General features: G+C 29.2%; 1 protein-coding gene across 1 annotated transcript; it reads right to left on the reverse strand.

Annotated features, from left to right (window-relative positions):
- Positions 1–1,911: 1,911 nt before the first annotated feature.
- Positions 1,912–12,919, reverse strand: LOC106688914 (protein takeout). Its single transcript, XM_014433614.3, has 6 exons — positions 12,531–12,919; positions 10,741–10,833; positions 10,173–10,320; positions 8,605–8,738; positions 2,156–2,305; positions 1,912–2,075 (listed from the first exon to the last, which is right to left on the reverse strand). The coding sequence occupies exons 1-6, from the start codon at positions 12,616–12,618 to the stop codon at positions 1,912–1,914; spliced, it is 777 nt and encodes a 258-aa protein (XP_014289100.1). The 5' UTR covers positions 12,619–12,919.
- Positions 12,920–17,416: the final 4,497 nt, after the last annotated feature.

Genomic DNA, 17,416 nt, shown 5'->3' on the forward strand with positions numbered 1-17,416 from the left:
TAATATATATTAATAAAGTATATATACACAGTATATAGTACGGGGTAAGGTGGTGAAACTTCAACTGCCTATATCGGTATTTAATATTACTCCTAACACAAGGCATACAAACGGCTTGGTTGTCCTGTTTAGGCTGGCAGACATGAGCCATGGAATACAGATTTAAAAAGTTCTTCATACCTTTCGAAATCTGTGTTCTGAGTACTGATACTTTTCCATGGCCTAAGCATTAAATGGAATAAATGGTTTGCTACCTGAAGACAAATAATTGAAATTCCCTATTGATCCTGAATTTTTTTTCTTATCATACATCAGAGAAATGTCTAATATTTAATAACGTTTGTTTAATTTGTGGTTTTAGGATTCATCTTAAGTATATCTTAAATGACTGAATGCGTTGTAAAGTAGGAATATTGTAAAGTCATTCCTTTGATATAAAATATACGTACTTTCTAACATCGAAATTTTAATTTCAAAGGACGAAATTAAAGATATCCTGGTATGATGTAAAATTAGAGTTTTAAATCTACTTTTGTTATAAAGCTGACAGTGTACTCGTCTGATTGATAAACTTGGACATGTTACTAATATTTTTCAAAGATTTACTTTCTAGAATTTCGATAATTTTTGCTAATAACTGATTTATTTCATTTATGTATATTCGGTGAAAATGTTTTTAATATTTCTCTATTAACCTGTTTAAAATGTAGGTATAATCGTTTTAGTAAAAAAAAAAATTATGCAGTGCGCGCATCCCAAACTTTCACTCACCTCGCTGTTTACGTCCCCACGTTTTCAGTATATTAGTGGGGTCGTGTTTAAGTTACTTATATATTTTTTTATTTGAAAATAATAATCTAACACCAGAAAGGGGGAAAATTTTGAACAAAACATTTTTATTTTTTCGACATAGATACATATTTAGGATTCTTGAGAGGGAAATAAAAAATACTAACTTTTTTCTGCCAAGAATACAACATAAACATCCGTTTGTAACCGGGAGATATCCCATGATCTTTAGTTATACCTAAATTTTGTATTTGTCTATTTTTTATGCTTGTAAGCAATGAGAACTTGGTTATTTATTTTAAATAACCAAAATTAAAGATACTTTAAGGGAAATTTTTATTGACAATTTGGCACTTAAGCCCCGTTAGAGTGTTTCAACGAGGATAAGAGCTATCCGGTATTAAATAGCACTTAATTGCCAATTTGTTCTCTGATTTTTATAAAATTGTTAAAGCCATTTTGGAGAAAATCGAAAAAATGTGAAAAATCAATTCTATAAAGTGGCACTTACGGTCAGTTGATTTTAGCGAAAAGGTTTCTGTCACATTTCAGTTATATACAAGTCTTAAATATATGATTTCAGTTTCTTACGAGTTTTTGTTTTTGAGCTTGGCTGTTAACAAGCAGACACACTGACCGTTTTGCAAAATAGGCCTTTTGGGCCTGGGGACCTCGAAACATGTATTACCACCGGGAGCTAGAATTCTAAATTTAACAAGATCACAATACTTTTCCTTACTCAATAAAAGTAATATGTTGTCTTTTGTTAATAACAATTTATTATGAAATTTTTAGAGAACGACTTCTATCTCCAATCATCATTTAGTGGATTCACAGTACTTAAAGTTAATTATTATTTTAGGGATGAATTGGAGACATATTCTTACCCGCGAAAAATTGGTTGGGATTGAGTTGTATATATTATTGGGTCAGATGAAATTTTAAAATTTATTTTATTGATAACGATGAGATATTTTTCTGGAGAGGAAAAGGGAAGAGAACTTATTGTTTTTATTTGCGTTTGCGAGATATAAGCTGTCTTAGGTGCATACCAAAAATAACATTTCATACTTTTGTGATGTTTTATATAAATGTAAAAAAAAAAACCATGGACTTAAACATTTATTTTGGTTTAGATATTGGCAACAAGACATCCATAGGGTACGTGCTGTATATTCTGTTAGCAAATTTCTTAAAAAGATCTCCAATCGTCTTCTCCAAAACCGGCTTCATCTCTTGTGCTACGTTCTTCCAATTATCATTGAGAAATTCGTTCATAGCGTCTCCTGAAATGATATAAACGATTTTTTAATGTAACAACGGCTATTAATTTATTGAATCAATCAATGTAATTAAGATATATTACCTAGTTGTTTGTCTCCATCGAAAAGATTACTTAGATGTACCGAAGCATGCCCGATGGTGAAGTCAACGAAGAATTCTTGAACGTGAAAATAGGTCTTGTTATCTCTTTTTATTCTTTCCGCTTGTATGAGAGCTGTTGCTTCTATGTTGGCTGTAAGTTGAAGCATAAATTCAAATTTAATAATGTACTCATAAATAATTTCAACAAAATATCTGAAAAATTCACTTGGAAACTATATCATAATAGACACTGATTAATTAAAAGCACATTTTATATATTTATGTTATAGTTTTATTTTACTAAAATTATGAAATTATGTAAAATTACATGACGATATTGCTTGGTCTTGTTATATATTAGTATAATAAGTAGTCGGTTAAAGATATATCTCCTTTTTTATTTTATGGAAATGTATCTATTTGTTTGTTCTTGGTAGACTGATCTGCTGTGACTATGAATGATTGTCTGATCTCACGTTACCGTCTAATATTGAATTTGTTTAGCGGGTCACTGAAGAGGATCTAGGAGGGTGAATTCCGGAGAGCGAATTTGTTGATCGAGTGAATTGAATAATTGTGAAAGGGTGAAATTGGAGGAGCAGAAATGATAAAGAAAAGTCGGAATGAATGAAACATTTGTATTTGTTCTACAGACCGAAATGGATTGTAAAAGGAAACTGTAGGGGTGAAAACAATTGTTTATTATATCCTATTATTGTATCTCTTATTTTTTCTGATTATACCATGTATGTGTAATTTATAATTCTCCGATTACGGATTGATAAGTATGCTGTGTGAGATAGCAACCTAATGTATGTAGGCAGCATAGATAAATAAAGTATTTCTCCCTCTACTTGGAATTGATTACAGAATTTAAGATTAATCATTTTACTGACTAATCTTTGTCCTGTCTAGTTACGAAGAAAAAACATACTAATCACATTTAATGATAAGAAAAAGAAAGTTGAATGTAAGGCGACTATACTTATTTTTTTCAATGAAAACTTATTCCTTCTATAATCTAGTGTGGTTTTTACTGTCTTGTTTTTTGTAAATCACCTAGCATCCCGGCTAAACATAACATTCTAACAGACTTTGAACTTCCAATTAAAAAACAATTCACTCTTTACTGCTAAAATCTGCAGTAATTTTAAAGGAAGTACTGTGACTAGACCAGCGGTCGTGCAAGGGGGTGATTTAAATCACGCACGACTGGCGGATTTTTAATCAATTAAGTGTACCCACTTCTGGAGTTTGGGTAGACCTCGGAGAGCTCCCGAATCCACAGGACTGACTCACGGCAACAGTGGAACAGAAAATAATTATCTGCCACATCTACCGGATTCAAACCCGGGTTATTAGAGTTAGTAGCACAGTGCCTTACCACTGATCAATCCGCTCCTACTTAAACTTACAATAAATAACTTAAACTGCTATGTAATACCTAATCATACAAGAGCCCAAGAGGAGAAAAAAGGCAGTTATTTCACCCCAAGTTTTGATTATTTAATTGAAAACTAGGTATAATTACTAGCCAAAACTGATGAGTCTGCCAAGTATAGGTAGGGGGAATAAAAATGGCAACTGTTTTAAAACGTTAAAAATAATTACTTTTTTATTCGGACATCTATATCTTTACACGTACCAACAACAATAGAAAGTCTAAGAGAGCATCATTTAAAGTAGAGTAAATTTGCTAAAATGTAATCCCTAAATGAGCTATTTACCTTCAATAGTTCTCGAGATATAGCTTTTTAAAAAGCAACATTTCATAAAAATGTTGTATGGAACGTACTGAAATATCAGTAGTTAGGGAATTTATTTTGAAAAATTTATATCTTTAAAACGATTTGACGTACAGATGGTATATGGTTTGGTCGTACAGATTAGCACTCATATCAAAGCTAGTTTAATGAGCTATGAAGTAGTTTATGATGTTTATCTTCGTAGGAGTAATGGTTTATTAGTTTAGTTGTTCGGACAAATTTTCATTGCCAAATTTATAATCATATGTGAATATCATAAAAACTACTACCCCTACGAAGATAAGTGTCATAAACTACTTTATAGTAAGTTAAATTTCCTTTATTTTGAGTGTTGGCAGACATTTGTGCGTCTTATGGATCTAGAGATATATTTTTTCAAAAATCCAACATTTTATACGAACAACTAGAAATTAACATTTTCTGAGTTTATTTCGTCAAATGTCATAAAAACTACTACTCCTACAAAGATAAACAGTATTAACTATTTTATAGTTAATTTAACTAGCTTTAATTTAAGTGCTGACAGACATCTGTACGTCCTATGGTTTCTGAAATAAAGTTTTTCATAAATCAAACTTATTGTCCGAACTATATAAATCAATTTATTTTAGCAAATATCATGAAAACTACTATTCCTACGAAGGTAAAGGTCATAAACTACTTTATAGTACTTTAAACTAGCTTTAATTTGATTGCTGATAGACGTATATATGTCTTAATGCTCCTGAGATACTCATATCATATCATGATTTCAGTACATTTTTGTGAAATTTTGCTTTTTAAAAGGCTATATCTCGAGAACTATTGGACGTAAATACCGTAATATATCAGCAAATTTACTCTTATTTAAATAATGTTCTTTTAGATTTTCTAGTGTTGTTGGTAGTTTTTAAGATATACAGCTCCGAATGAAAAATAAAAAAGGTTAACAGCCGTAATTTTTTATCCACCGTAGATTCATCAATTTTGACTAGTTATTATTCATAGTTTTCATTAAAGTAATAAAAATTGGGGAGGGGGGGGGAAATAACTGCCTTTTTTCTTCCCGGCTCTTGTACTAGAATATTATGGCTGGCTTTATTTATAGTTGTTAGTTTAAACACTAAACTATGAAGTATAATGTTACAAATAGAATGTTTGTGTCACATGAATCAGATATCAGGTTTGTAGCTACATTGAAAAATATTATTTTGGAAAAATCCTGTTATTCTAAATTATATTTAAATTTCCAGTGCTTTCTTTCGTAAATATCTTAATATTATTTTCAAAACCATCAATAATTTATGAACAATTAAACGCTTTAGATCATACACGAAATACAGTAATTTAGTTTATTTTTGTATTAGTTTTTTAAGTATTATCTTATTGAACTAAAATTAGATCATGATTCTAAAATATTGAAACTACATCTGCAAGCTGTAATCATTACTGTTCAATAAAGTTTGAATAAGTTGTGTTACAACTTTCAAGACAGGTATGCAACAGTAATCAACATCAGCAATTCCGATCCTTGCTCAATGATATCGAGCAGGTACATCAACCAAAGGCAGAATTGAAAATTACCAAACTAGTTGACAATGATTCTCGTTTGGAAATCGATTCGTTGCGACAAGTACTCAGCATTCCATCAGAGCCTCCAGTTGCTGGCCAACTCAGGCGTAGAGTTACCAATGCACGTCACCTAGCAATGTCAGCCCTCACTGGGGCATTGTCATCCTGCCGTCTGGGGTAAATACTAATTCATTTAGGATGACTAACTTGTTTGCATTTTAAAAAATAAATAATTTATTTTATCTATTTTTAATACTAGAATGAAAATTGTTTATCACAATTGTTGGACCAATGGGGTTTATTGGCCTCCTTTCGAATTTCTCAACTCAAGTTTCTTCCTTCATTCTGTTCCAGTCCTTCTTAACCAAGAACCAAGAACTTCGGTTTCTTGTATTAGTACAAGAGCCCAAGAGGAGAAAAAAGGCAGTTATCTCAATAACTGAACTAAACTAAATAAAAAGTAGGAACAACACAAGAAAACCTAAGAGAACATTTAAAGAAGAGTACATTTGCTAAAATATGAGCCCTAATAGAGTTATTTACGTTAAATAGTTTTCGAGATATAGCTTTTTAAAAAGCAACATTTCATAAAAATGTTTTATGAGACGTAGTTGAAGTTCAGTAGTTAATGAATTTATATTGAAAAATTTATATCTCAAAAAACGATTTTTCGTACAGATGTCTATTAGCACTCAAATCAAAGCTAGTTTAATGAGCTATAAAGTAGTTTATGATGTTTATCTTCGTAGGAGTAATAGTTTACATGAAATTCGCTAAAATAAATTGATTTATTGTTGTTCGGACAAATTTTCATTTGCCAAATTTATATTCAGATGTGAATATCATACGAAGATAAGTGTCATAAACTACTTTATAGTAACTTAAATTTCCTTTATTTTGAGTGTTAGCAGACATATGTGCGTCTTATGGATCCAGAGATATATATTTTCAAAAATCCAACATTTTATACGAACAACTAGAAATTAAAATTTTGTTAGCTTATTTTTTCAAATATCATAAAAACTACTACTCCTACAAAGATAAACATTAAGAATTATTTTGTAGTAAATTTAACTAGCTTTAATTTAAGCGCTGGCGGACATCAGTACATTCAATGGTTTTGGAAATAAAATTTTTCATAAATCAAATATATTGTCCGAACAACTATAAATCAATTTGTTTTAGCATATATCATGAAAACTACTTCCCCTACGAAGATAAGTGTCATAAACTACTTTATAGTAACTTAAATTTCCTTTATTTTGAGTGGTAGCAGACATATGTGCGTCTTATGGATCCAGAGATATATATTTTCAAAAATCCAACATTTTATATGAACAATAAGAAATTAAAATTTTGTGAGTTTATTTTGTCAAATATCATAAATTCTACTACTACAAAGATAAACATAATTAACTATTTTGTATTAAATTTAACTAGCTTTAATTTGAGTTCTGGCAGACATCAGTACGTGCAATGGTTTCTGAAATAAAGTTTTTATAAATTAAATTTATTGTCCGAACAACTATAAATCAATTTATCTTAGCACATGTCATGAAAACTACTACTCCTACGACGATAAATGTCGTAATCCACTTCATAGCCCATTAAACTAGCTTTAATTTGAGTGCTAATAGACATCTGTACGTCACGAACTTAATAAATTAACTAACTACTAGCCTTTCAGTTCATTTTTTGTGAAATTTTGCTTTTTAAAAGGCTATATATCGAGAACTATTGGACGTAAAGAGCTCTTTTAGGGCTAATAGTTCAGCAAATTTACTCTTCTTTAAATAATGTTCTCTTAGATTTTCTGTTGTTATCGGTAGTTTTTAAGATATAGGATTATTTGTCTATTCCTTCAGAGATATATTTTTCTACTTTCATCTTTTCTCTTAACACTTCATTATTTTTTCATTTTCCCTTTTCTTAGTAACTGGACTTTGGTTGTTGTTACTCCAAGTCTCAAATATGCTAGTGAATGCCAGAGGGGAGAATTAAGTCTTTTATTATTGACTGCGAGAAAAGGGAAAGTAATAAAACGCTTTTAAGAAATAAATAAAAAAGTTTCACAAGTGGTTTTGATCTTGTTGGAAAAAATGCTGCAAAGAAAATTATCATGAGATGTTTACTAGTGGAAAATATAATAAGCTGAAGTATACCAAGGAAGTCTAGGGGATTAAAAATAATATATTAGCTGTTAGAATTAATATTGTTCTTATTAAATTTCAACTTGATTAGTAAAGAAGCAACTGCCAGGACCTTTTCCAATAAAGTTTGGAAATACTTAGATATAATTAAGATGGTCTATAGAACTTAATTAAATGAGAGCAAAACTTTTCTCTGTATGCATCCCATTTAGATACTAGATGCTGCGAAGTCAACTCTTTATGAACGTTGGGCTTTGCGGGACTTGGATTGTGCGACATTTTTCCCGACTTTGCAATGATTATCATATTGAAGTTAAAAATGTTAAGACATTTTGTTTTCATCAAAATTAATTTTAATTTTTTTAAAAAACGGGAAGAATAAATAATTAATAAACTTTAAATACTTTTTACATTTGCATAATGTTGTGACTATAGTTTCATCAGAAAAAACGGTTATTTTTTGTTTGAAATTTTGTAGAAATTCCCCTATAGTCTCTTATACCTCAAAATTCTGGTTGGACTTACATCACTTTTGCACTCAAATGCTAATATTACTAAGACATACCACCGTATTTTAGATACGGTTTTGATTGCAGATATATAAATTTAATTTATTATTTTTTCTTTGAAAGTTTTAGTTATTTTTTTTTATTTCCTCTTCTAAATCTCTATTATCGCATTTTTTTCAATACCATTTAAAAAACGTTATATATTTGTATTTCACGCTAACGTTCTAACGATAATTTATTAATGATCCGTTTAGTGTCTGTTGTTTCGATATGAGAAAACATTTTGATGAATGAATCTGGGCGTGCCCCTCATCCTTACGAAACCCCTGATCCATAGTCTGATATTCTGAAACTTATTGTTCGCCGGTCTAAGAATGATCTGACGCCATCGCGTTGCGTGGCCAGGTCCACAAATCCTTTCACAACGCTACTCCTAAAGGTCAACTATTTTGGCAATAGCTCTGGTGTACTTACAATAGTTGCCCCTGCTTTCTCCACTTCCAGAAATGGGTAGCATGAGGATTCTCCCGGATATCGTGTAGTTTCCTTTAGTTTGCAGTTTGGGAATCGAGAGTTTTATCTTTACTCTATCCTTATCCAGATCCACCCTGGAACATATATAATAATATAGTAAGATATATAATGTAGGAATATATTAAAATTCAATTTATCCACTTCTTATTATTTTTATTTTACTTTATTAATTTTTTTTTGGTATATAAAACTTTATAAAAATATTGTAATCTACCTCTCTCAAAGGAAATAGTTATTACGGGTATTCGTTATCATCCATACCGTATATTAAATTTAAAAAATAAATATAGTATAAAATATATTATAATAATGACATTATAGGTAAAATGATACATAAGCCGTTAAGAGCAAGAGTAAGTCAAACCTGCAGTTTTCAAATATCTCTTATATATCGCAACTTTAGGTGATGTTCAATAAAACTCTCATATGTGATTTTGTTTGATATTTACGTGATATGGACAAATATCAAATTTTCAATAATAATTTTCAAAAATTTAATATATTGACTGTTAAAATGCTTCTCAATTATTAGTTAAGTTTTATAAATATGTTTTGGTGTGAATTTTTAACTAGATCAAAAGTGGCTCTCAATTGTTTGTAAATTTAGTTCATTTAATTACTTTAAAGAGACACAGTAAAAATGGATTACAAGACAAAGTTGGAAGGTTAAAATTTATACTATTGTTTCTTCTCATTGTGATACAGAATTTCGACTTCAACTAGATACAATGAAATATTTATCCTGAAAAAAATTGTTTGAAAATCGTAATATTAATTTTCGAATTAAAAATTTTGAAATTGATATTAATATGGAAAAAGTAACTCTCATATTTAATTGTAAATATGAGTAGATTTTGGCCTTTAACACCATTGATGTGCCCATCGCCAGCTAATATCACATAATATAATGATGGTTATATGCCTACAAAATCATTGACCTTCGCATTAATGATTTAAAATGAAACCCAATTTCAGAGAAAAAAAAATCTCAGCATACGTAAACTACAACACTATAATTTTAAAAAATTGGATTCAGTAATTCGTAAATATAAGAAAGTTATGCGTAAATTATTTATGCAGAAAGTACATAAATAATAATAGTAATAACTATTATTATTTTATTATAAATAATAAAAATTTAATTTATTTTTCTTTGAAAATGTTTACTTTGATTAATTTGTATATTTGTAAGTTTATGTGATTTAACTGGTATAGGAAAAATCCTCCCACCTGATTATAATTTAGTAATAATGAAAATTAATATCTTTTAGTATATTTAATTTAAATACTTAATTTTATTTTGATATAATATAATTGCATGAAAATAAATACGGATTAGAAAAATGTATGTAAGAAATAAAAATAAAGAAAAATTGGAAAATGCTCTCATCTGGTTTTGAATAATTAGTCTCGATTGTATTACTTAAATACAAATAAGATAGAGTAAAAATTATTATTAAATGAATAGTTTAATAAATTTATATGTATATAAACAGAATCAAACTCACTTCACTTGATGCAGTTTGAAATCAGTGGGACCGTGGATGTGTAAATCTGTGTATCTGCTTTGAACCGTGACAGAACCCCTACCTTGGTTCATTACCACCTCAGGAAGTATCAGTGGTTCGCATGATGGTATATGTAGCTCCGGAATACCTAGACAATTAACATTTATTTCTTTGTTCTAACATGAAAATATGTTAGGTTTGAACGGCTCTACATCTTAATTTATTTACTTAATTAATTAAGTACCCAGAATAAGTATGTTTAAAAATAAATCTGCCCAACGGGTGTTATCATACCCTTACTTATCTCTTGATTAAACCCAGGTCTTCATATTAGGCCTGAGTTCGATCAGAAAGTATCTGTCAAACCACGATCATTACCTCAGGAATGAACAACGATTTTCTGTTGATAGAAAATTATTGTTCAGACGATTTATTCTCTGATCTAGCTCACTCCCTAGATTTCATCAATACTTGAATTTACTGTAACTTTTATTTAAAAACGACATTGAAGGATTAGATTGAATACTACATTGACATTTCTAATGCTATCCAAACGAATTAAAAGTACCTGTTTTTAAGTAAGGTCTTATTTCTTCGACAGAATCCTTGACACATTCGTTCAAGAGAGGGTCGTCTCTGTGGCATATTTTGATGAAACTTGCTGAAACAAAAACGTGTTAAGACTAAATATTTTGAAAAAAAAAATCTGATTTGTGTATCTTTGCATAAAACTATACAGAATAATCATGAATTCCATACATTTGTGAATGTATATTGTTTAGTTTCATAATTATGTATCGTTTTGTTATAAGATTAACATAAGATGCATTTATTTATTTTATCCTACATCTTTTATATGCGACATGACATATTACAACAGTTATAATGAATAATTACGTTCATGTATACAGTATTTTCACTTGAATAAGAAAGATATTTAAACTCATACCCTATTTCTTTGGTGTAAACGCGACTCTCCAATTTTTGTATTTTTCTTGTTGTATTTTTTGGATTCTGTAGAGAGGAATTTATGAGGTATTTAATAAAAAGGTTTCAAATCTCCATCTTCAAAACTAAATTGTCAATAACCTATTAAAGTCAAATTTATCAATTTTTTTTTGCATTTGTCCTGGCACATATTACTGATTGCTATTATATTATGCATTCTTTTTTTTTTTTTTTTTTTTAATAGAAAAAATATTTTTCTGTAATGTTCCTCGGATAAATATGTTAATTATTTGCTGCTTTTAAATAAATATTGACCAAATACTATATTAAGTTTGGAATAGATTTTTGCCAATTTCCCAACCATCAATACTATATATATTTTTATTTGAATTTGGGTTCTTATAAAAACCTTTCTGCAATAAGATATTATTACGCAAAGTATTTAAAAATAATTATAACATGGCTAAGTAAACCAATGATTAAGTAATGACTTACGTTTAGCAATTAATCTCCTCGTAGTAGATTAATCGTTTAATGCCGAACGGCGATTTATCATGTATGATGACAATGTATAAGAAATGAACTAACGACAAATTTTCGTTTTGTATTGCTTTGTTTTACCACCTAGTCATTACTATTTTACAAACTTTTTGTTAAAAAAAGATTGTGGCTCACCCAATAATACTGGGACAGATTAAGTAAATACTCAAAATTATGTTAAAAACTTATTTATTTGTTTGAATTTTAAAGTTATATGTTCTACTGGATGAGTTTCATTGATGTAATCAGATATAATGAATGAAAATTATTCTTCGTTATTTAAATTTTTTATATTTTAGATTGTTAGATCGTGTAATGAAATAAAACATAAAAAATTTAAATTAGGAAGAGTACTTTTTATTCACTATATCTAGTTTGAATTTTATTAATAAAAAAAATAGAATTGATAATATATATTTCCAGAAAATCTTATTTAAAAAAATATTAAACTATAGACGCAGTATGGCCGAAACGTCCAAGATAAAAATTCGTGACTAAGCACAATCGTGTTTTAATTTCTACCCGAATTAAAAATAGGCAAAGAAAACGATACATTTTTGCTTATTCGTTGGGCTCTTAGTAATTGATGTAATATGTCTATATTTATGTCATAGTTCTATATTTATAGCATATATCGAATAGCAAGAAGTCATAGCATAGAATATTATTTTACTATTCGGTATAAACGAAATATGATTTACAATCATCGGAACTTTTTGCAAATAATATGAACAACGATATAACGTCGTTCGGGAGTAGGGGAGTCAAATAATTAAATTGAAATACATTAAAAAGACGAGAAGGACTATATGTAATTTATTTATTTTTTAAAATTATTAATTACGATATAGTTATTTAATGTGATCTTACGTATACTATGGGCCTTAGAATCCTCCTTGTCCTTGATGATACTCCCGCTGGCCGCAAAGAGCGCCCCTAGGAAATAAAGAACGAACATACCGACAAATTTGGAGGAAGACTGGAGAGATTTAGAATTCCTTCAGAATAAATAATATTTCGAGAGGTGACAATGCTCAGTGCAAGGTTGCGGACGGTGCAAGGCCCTTGGAGTGTCTCCTGTCAGCAGTCAGGCGGCTTGAAGGTTAGGCTGTGTGGATAACAACAAACAAACAGTTCGCCGGTAAAATTTATCTACACCGTTGTATTATTGCTTAATTCTAACTAAATAATATAGTTGTATTGTAAATTGTATCGATTTCTGTAAATATTTGGATATATAATAATATATTCACTGTGTGTGACACGCCTGTTAAGAATGACACCCTATCAAAGGAAACTACACTATTACCTCCTTCATTCGTAGTTCTAATACCCTTCCAACATTCAAATCCTGTATTTTCGGCCAGCTTCGGTCTACCCAATTCCGGAAGAATAACAATTAAACGTTTCAAATAAGATGTGAATAAATAAAAAGGAAGATAATATTTAACACAGATATTAGTGGATGTTTTAATATTTACAAAAAATCTATAAACATGTATGTATATATACAGACTCATATAGTCAACACAAATACTTTCGTTTTCCTCTTATTTCATTTATTGGATTATGCCTTAAGATATTGATTATTTAGAGGATTTGTTATTTTATTTTTATTATTATTAACTTTTTGATAATAATAACAAAATATACCATTGGTTCTTTTAAAAATATTTTCTGTATTTGATGTTTCAGATTTTCGTTTATACTTGTAAATATGTATATTAGCAGAAATTGTATCTTCCATTTATTATTTTAGTTTAATTATATTTGATTTTTTATAATTTTTTTGTATTTATTATCAATAGTTAGTCACCTTAAGTTTTATGATATGACATATGGTTTTATATTATTTATTCTATTTTAATTTATATATTCTGCTAATTATTTTTGTTCATTGTTATCTTTTCAAATTCATTGTTTGCATTATATTTTATGATGGTTATTAATTTCATTTTTATTTTGTACTTTTCTCTAAGGCTCTAAAATCTAATTTAGATTTTATTCGTAAGGGATCAATCTCAGAATAAGTTAAGAATTTTATTGTTATTATTATTTCACTTAGCTAAAGCGAAATATTGAGAAACGGACATTCGAACTTTGTGCATTAATGGGTACTATTCCTCTTTGTTAATTTTATTTCAAGAAGCTTTATTTATCTATAACCGTCAATATTTCTACTTTTTCTTATATAGATGTACATAACAATGTATTTAAGACTTAACTGATACATGTTGAATTTCACTCTGCCAAGAATATTAGAATAAACAAAAAACCTAAAGATGAAAGGAGAGAAAAAAGTGGCGCTTAAAAGGTAAAAGAAATTATGAGATATGCAGCAGATAATAGTTATAAAAAAGAAAACAAAATAATTACGAAGTGGAGGAAGGATAATTTTTAGCTCAAGGGTATGGAAAACATTTCATACAAATTTTTTTTTTATTAGTCTTAAATTAGTGCACATTCAAATAATTAAGAAATATAATAGTTAAACTACAAAAAATATATATAACATATCTGAAAGACGAAAAGATTGGATTCCCGAAATCTGTGAATCAAGGACACCACTTAGCCTGCTTAAAGGTTTCATAACTGTATAGGAAGTGAGAACCTCGTCCGTGAAAAGGAAAGTAAGCTTTCTTCAGCGGACCGGAAACATTTCACAAGCTGGGAAACGGAAAAGCTTCTGGTCTTGCTATCGTCCGCTAACTGTATCGCTTTCAAAATTGATTCACGTGCAGCTAATTCTATCAAAGGCTTATATATATGTGTGTCATAGGCTCTTTGACATTGCTTTGCATATAATAAAATATTTTGGTTTAACTTTCTTCAGAAGATGTAAACCAGTATTGCCTGAGTAGATGATGCCTCTGCTAACAAAACCTGCAACCCGTAAAGATAGAGAAATAGCCACTATAATTTTTCTTAGTAAGGAGTAGGTTCATTGGTACATTATCATATCATTCTTAAATAATTACATTCTAGATATTCAATAGTTTCTTTTTATTTATTAGATTTCATTGATCCCGTTCTATCCTGTATACTTATATTAGTATATATTTATTAGTAATTGCGAAATACTCGTATTATTTGTACTGTTGATAATTTTTATTGGAATGATCTATTCTGTATTTCAACTTGTAAAGGAAAGACCACATCTTTCAGTGTGAATTTTCATGTCTTTACGTGTGAGAAACAGTTGTAGCAGCGGCTAAAATTGTGTTTTAATTTTTTAATCCTCTATGAATTTGTTTAATGTAATAATTTTTTTGACTTATGTATGTTGTAACTAGTACCAAATATCATTCAATTTTCTCAATTCCGATATTCATTGTATTTTCCCAGAAAATAAAGACTATTTAAATTATGAAGGTTTTCAGTCCTTGTCATGTCCTTTTTATGACCCCTGAACTACCCCTCTGCATTTCTTGGTATTTTCCCTCTTTATTTCAGTACTTCCACTGGCCACATTAAGTGAGCTAAAATTCGAAATATAGGGTTGATTTCAAGTAGGCAGAACCATAAATGTGGTGGCGAATTTTGGTCGAAAGTTTTGCCTAGAGGAACTTTTTTGATCTTCAAGACTCCGAATAGCTCTTCATTAGAAAAAAAGTTGAGAATTCCTATTGGAATTGACTCAGTATCAGTGAAGTACTTTTGGGGGTTTCTACTTTCTTCTGCAGTTCACCACAAATTATAGCCCTTTCTTTTGTGGATTTAAATACTTTGCATAGCTTCAGGGGTCTTCCAATTGATGGATTTAGTTAGTTTTTTAAAGTTTCATAAAAGATCCCATCAAAATCGGACCATTATAAGGAGAGTTATGCATTGAATATTTTTATCGTTTTTTTCCGGAGTTAATAAATATATTTATTGAAACAGACGAAAGGTCAAAAACTGAGGGGCGAAACAAGACATTTTGTAGTTTGAGGTGAGCCCTGCTGCTCACTACTTCTTATAATTTGATTTGTCGACAACACTTTAACAAACGACTACTTTAGTAACGACCCACTAATATGTTTAACAACATATACAATAACATTCTGTCTCTTAATACGAATAGGTGTATAGGGCAGGGTTACTTCCGTAGTATTTTTCTTTTTTAAATTAAATTATTTTTTATTTCAATGTTTTAATTAATGTTCTTATAATCGATTTTATTTAACTTGAGTTTTGATTAATGTGAATCGATAATCGATATTTTAGTTTGTGTCGTATCAAAAGGAGTATCGATCACGAAGGTTGCTGTCTTTCAATACAAGTGTAAGGAATATGTTGTTAGATTATGTTTGTATAAATTACTAGTATATGTCTACGGTTTTGTTTGATATTTGTTATCTTACATTATTAAATTTGTTATGCATCATTATTCAACTGTCTGTGACTACATTGCATCAATATAAAGCCCTCCTTACACTACCAATAATATTGAATGTTACATACAGATATAACATACCATTCAATATTATTGCTATAATATATCCTTAAAACAGTTAAATATTGACAATATTGACCCTGTACTAGGCCCTCAAGTGAAAACGTGATTTACAATGCAGTTTATTATCACGAGAGCCAATTCCATTTAAAGAGGTTATGAAATATAATAAAATAATTTTTTTTTTCAGTATTGTGAGATCAATTTGTTTCAATACTCTCACGAGAAATCACTGAGTAATTTGAGACATTGGATTTAAAAATCGGTAGTGTAGTTTGCTCAATGCCATCCCCGATATAATGAGCAGATTATGAGACATCGATAACATATCACTTTCCTTTTGACTTCGTCCACTGTAGTCTGATAATAAAATGTAGTATATAGTCTAGAGAAATAATTTTTAAAATATGAAGTAACTGCTTATTGGTTCTACAGAAAAAAACCTTGTTTTTTTTTTTTTTTAGAATAAAACTACAGAGAAAACGATTCAAAATTAAAATTTTCTTTTTCTGTAACAGAGAGGCCTCACATACACTACGCCTCTCAGTTACAATTTCGAACTGGTTCACAAATCGTCCGGTTATTCCAAATGATGAATCTAAGGATTTAGTTGTTGAACCAGCCAAGATAGATATCGAAATTTTTTAGCTTATGATTTTTACTCTAGTAGGTGATATAATTTAGTATGGGTAGGTAACAATATAGAACCTTTTAATATAAAATACGTATTAAATTTTATTTTAACTGAATTAGGGATGGTTTACACTAACAGTTTTCTGTTTAGCTTCCTGAGTATCAATAATATATTTCAGAGGTTCATATTACTTTTCTTCTTTATACTTCATTAATTTAGTTACTGTTTGTAGTTTCATCAGTCCACCATATTATAAATACGAAGTGTCTTGGCAAGATAAGACAGGAAATTAAATACCTTAAAGGATGATATTTACATTAAAAATAACAAAAAAATAATTATTGGCCTCTAATAAAGGAAAGATTTTGACAACACGATTTTACTTTGTCCTTAATAAAGCGTAGATAATAATTGATTTTCTACTACCAAATGATATGTACATTACGGTTGATGGATGTATGGCAAGATTAATAACAAATAAAATTGCATTTTTGAGACTTCAGACTCAACGTCCATAGTTGCAATTGTTCTGTTGGTATAAAGGTCAGTCCTATAATTCTGACAAAATATAGAAAGGAAAGTACATTTATTGGTAAATCCAAAAAGGTGTTGTAGAGTCCTACATAATACGCCACATTTTCGAAGAATAGCTTTTTGTGTTTATTCATTGTGTTTTAATTATATATA

This window comes from Halyomorpha halys, unplaced genomic scaffold (genome assembly GCF_000696795.3).
Source record: "Halyomorpha halys isolate HHAL.00 unplaced genomic scaffold, Hhal_1.1 Scaffold1234.1, whole genome shotgun sequence".
In the NCBI taxonomy this organism is placed as follows: domain Eukaryota; kingdom Metazoa; phylum Arthropoda; class Insecta; order Hemiptera; family Pentatomidae; genus Halyomorpha; species Halyomorpha halys.

Bases quoted from the DNA above. Each gene is read 5' to 3' on its own strand.
- LOC106688914 (XM_014433614.3), bottom strand. From the start codon at position 12,618: ATGTTCGTTCTTTATTTCCTAGGGGCGCTCTTTGCGGCCAGCGGGAGT. The intron at 10,321-10,740 runs GTACTTTTAATT...TTAATTGTCTAG, and splicing joins AAGACCTTACTTAAAAACAG to GTATTCCGGAGCTACATATA. The intron at 2,076-2,155 runs GTAATATATCTT...ATATCATTTCAG, and splicing joins CGATGGAGACAAACAACTAG to GAGACGCTATGAACGAATTT.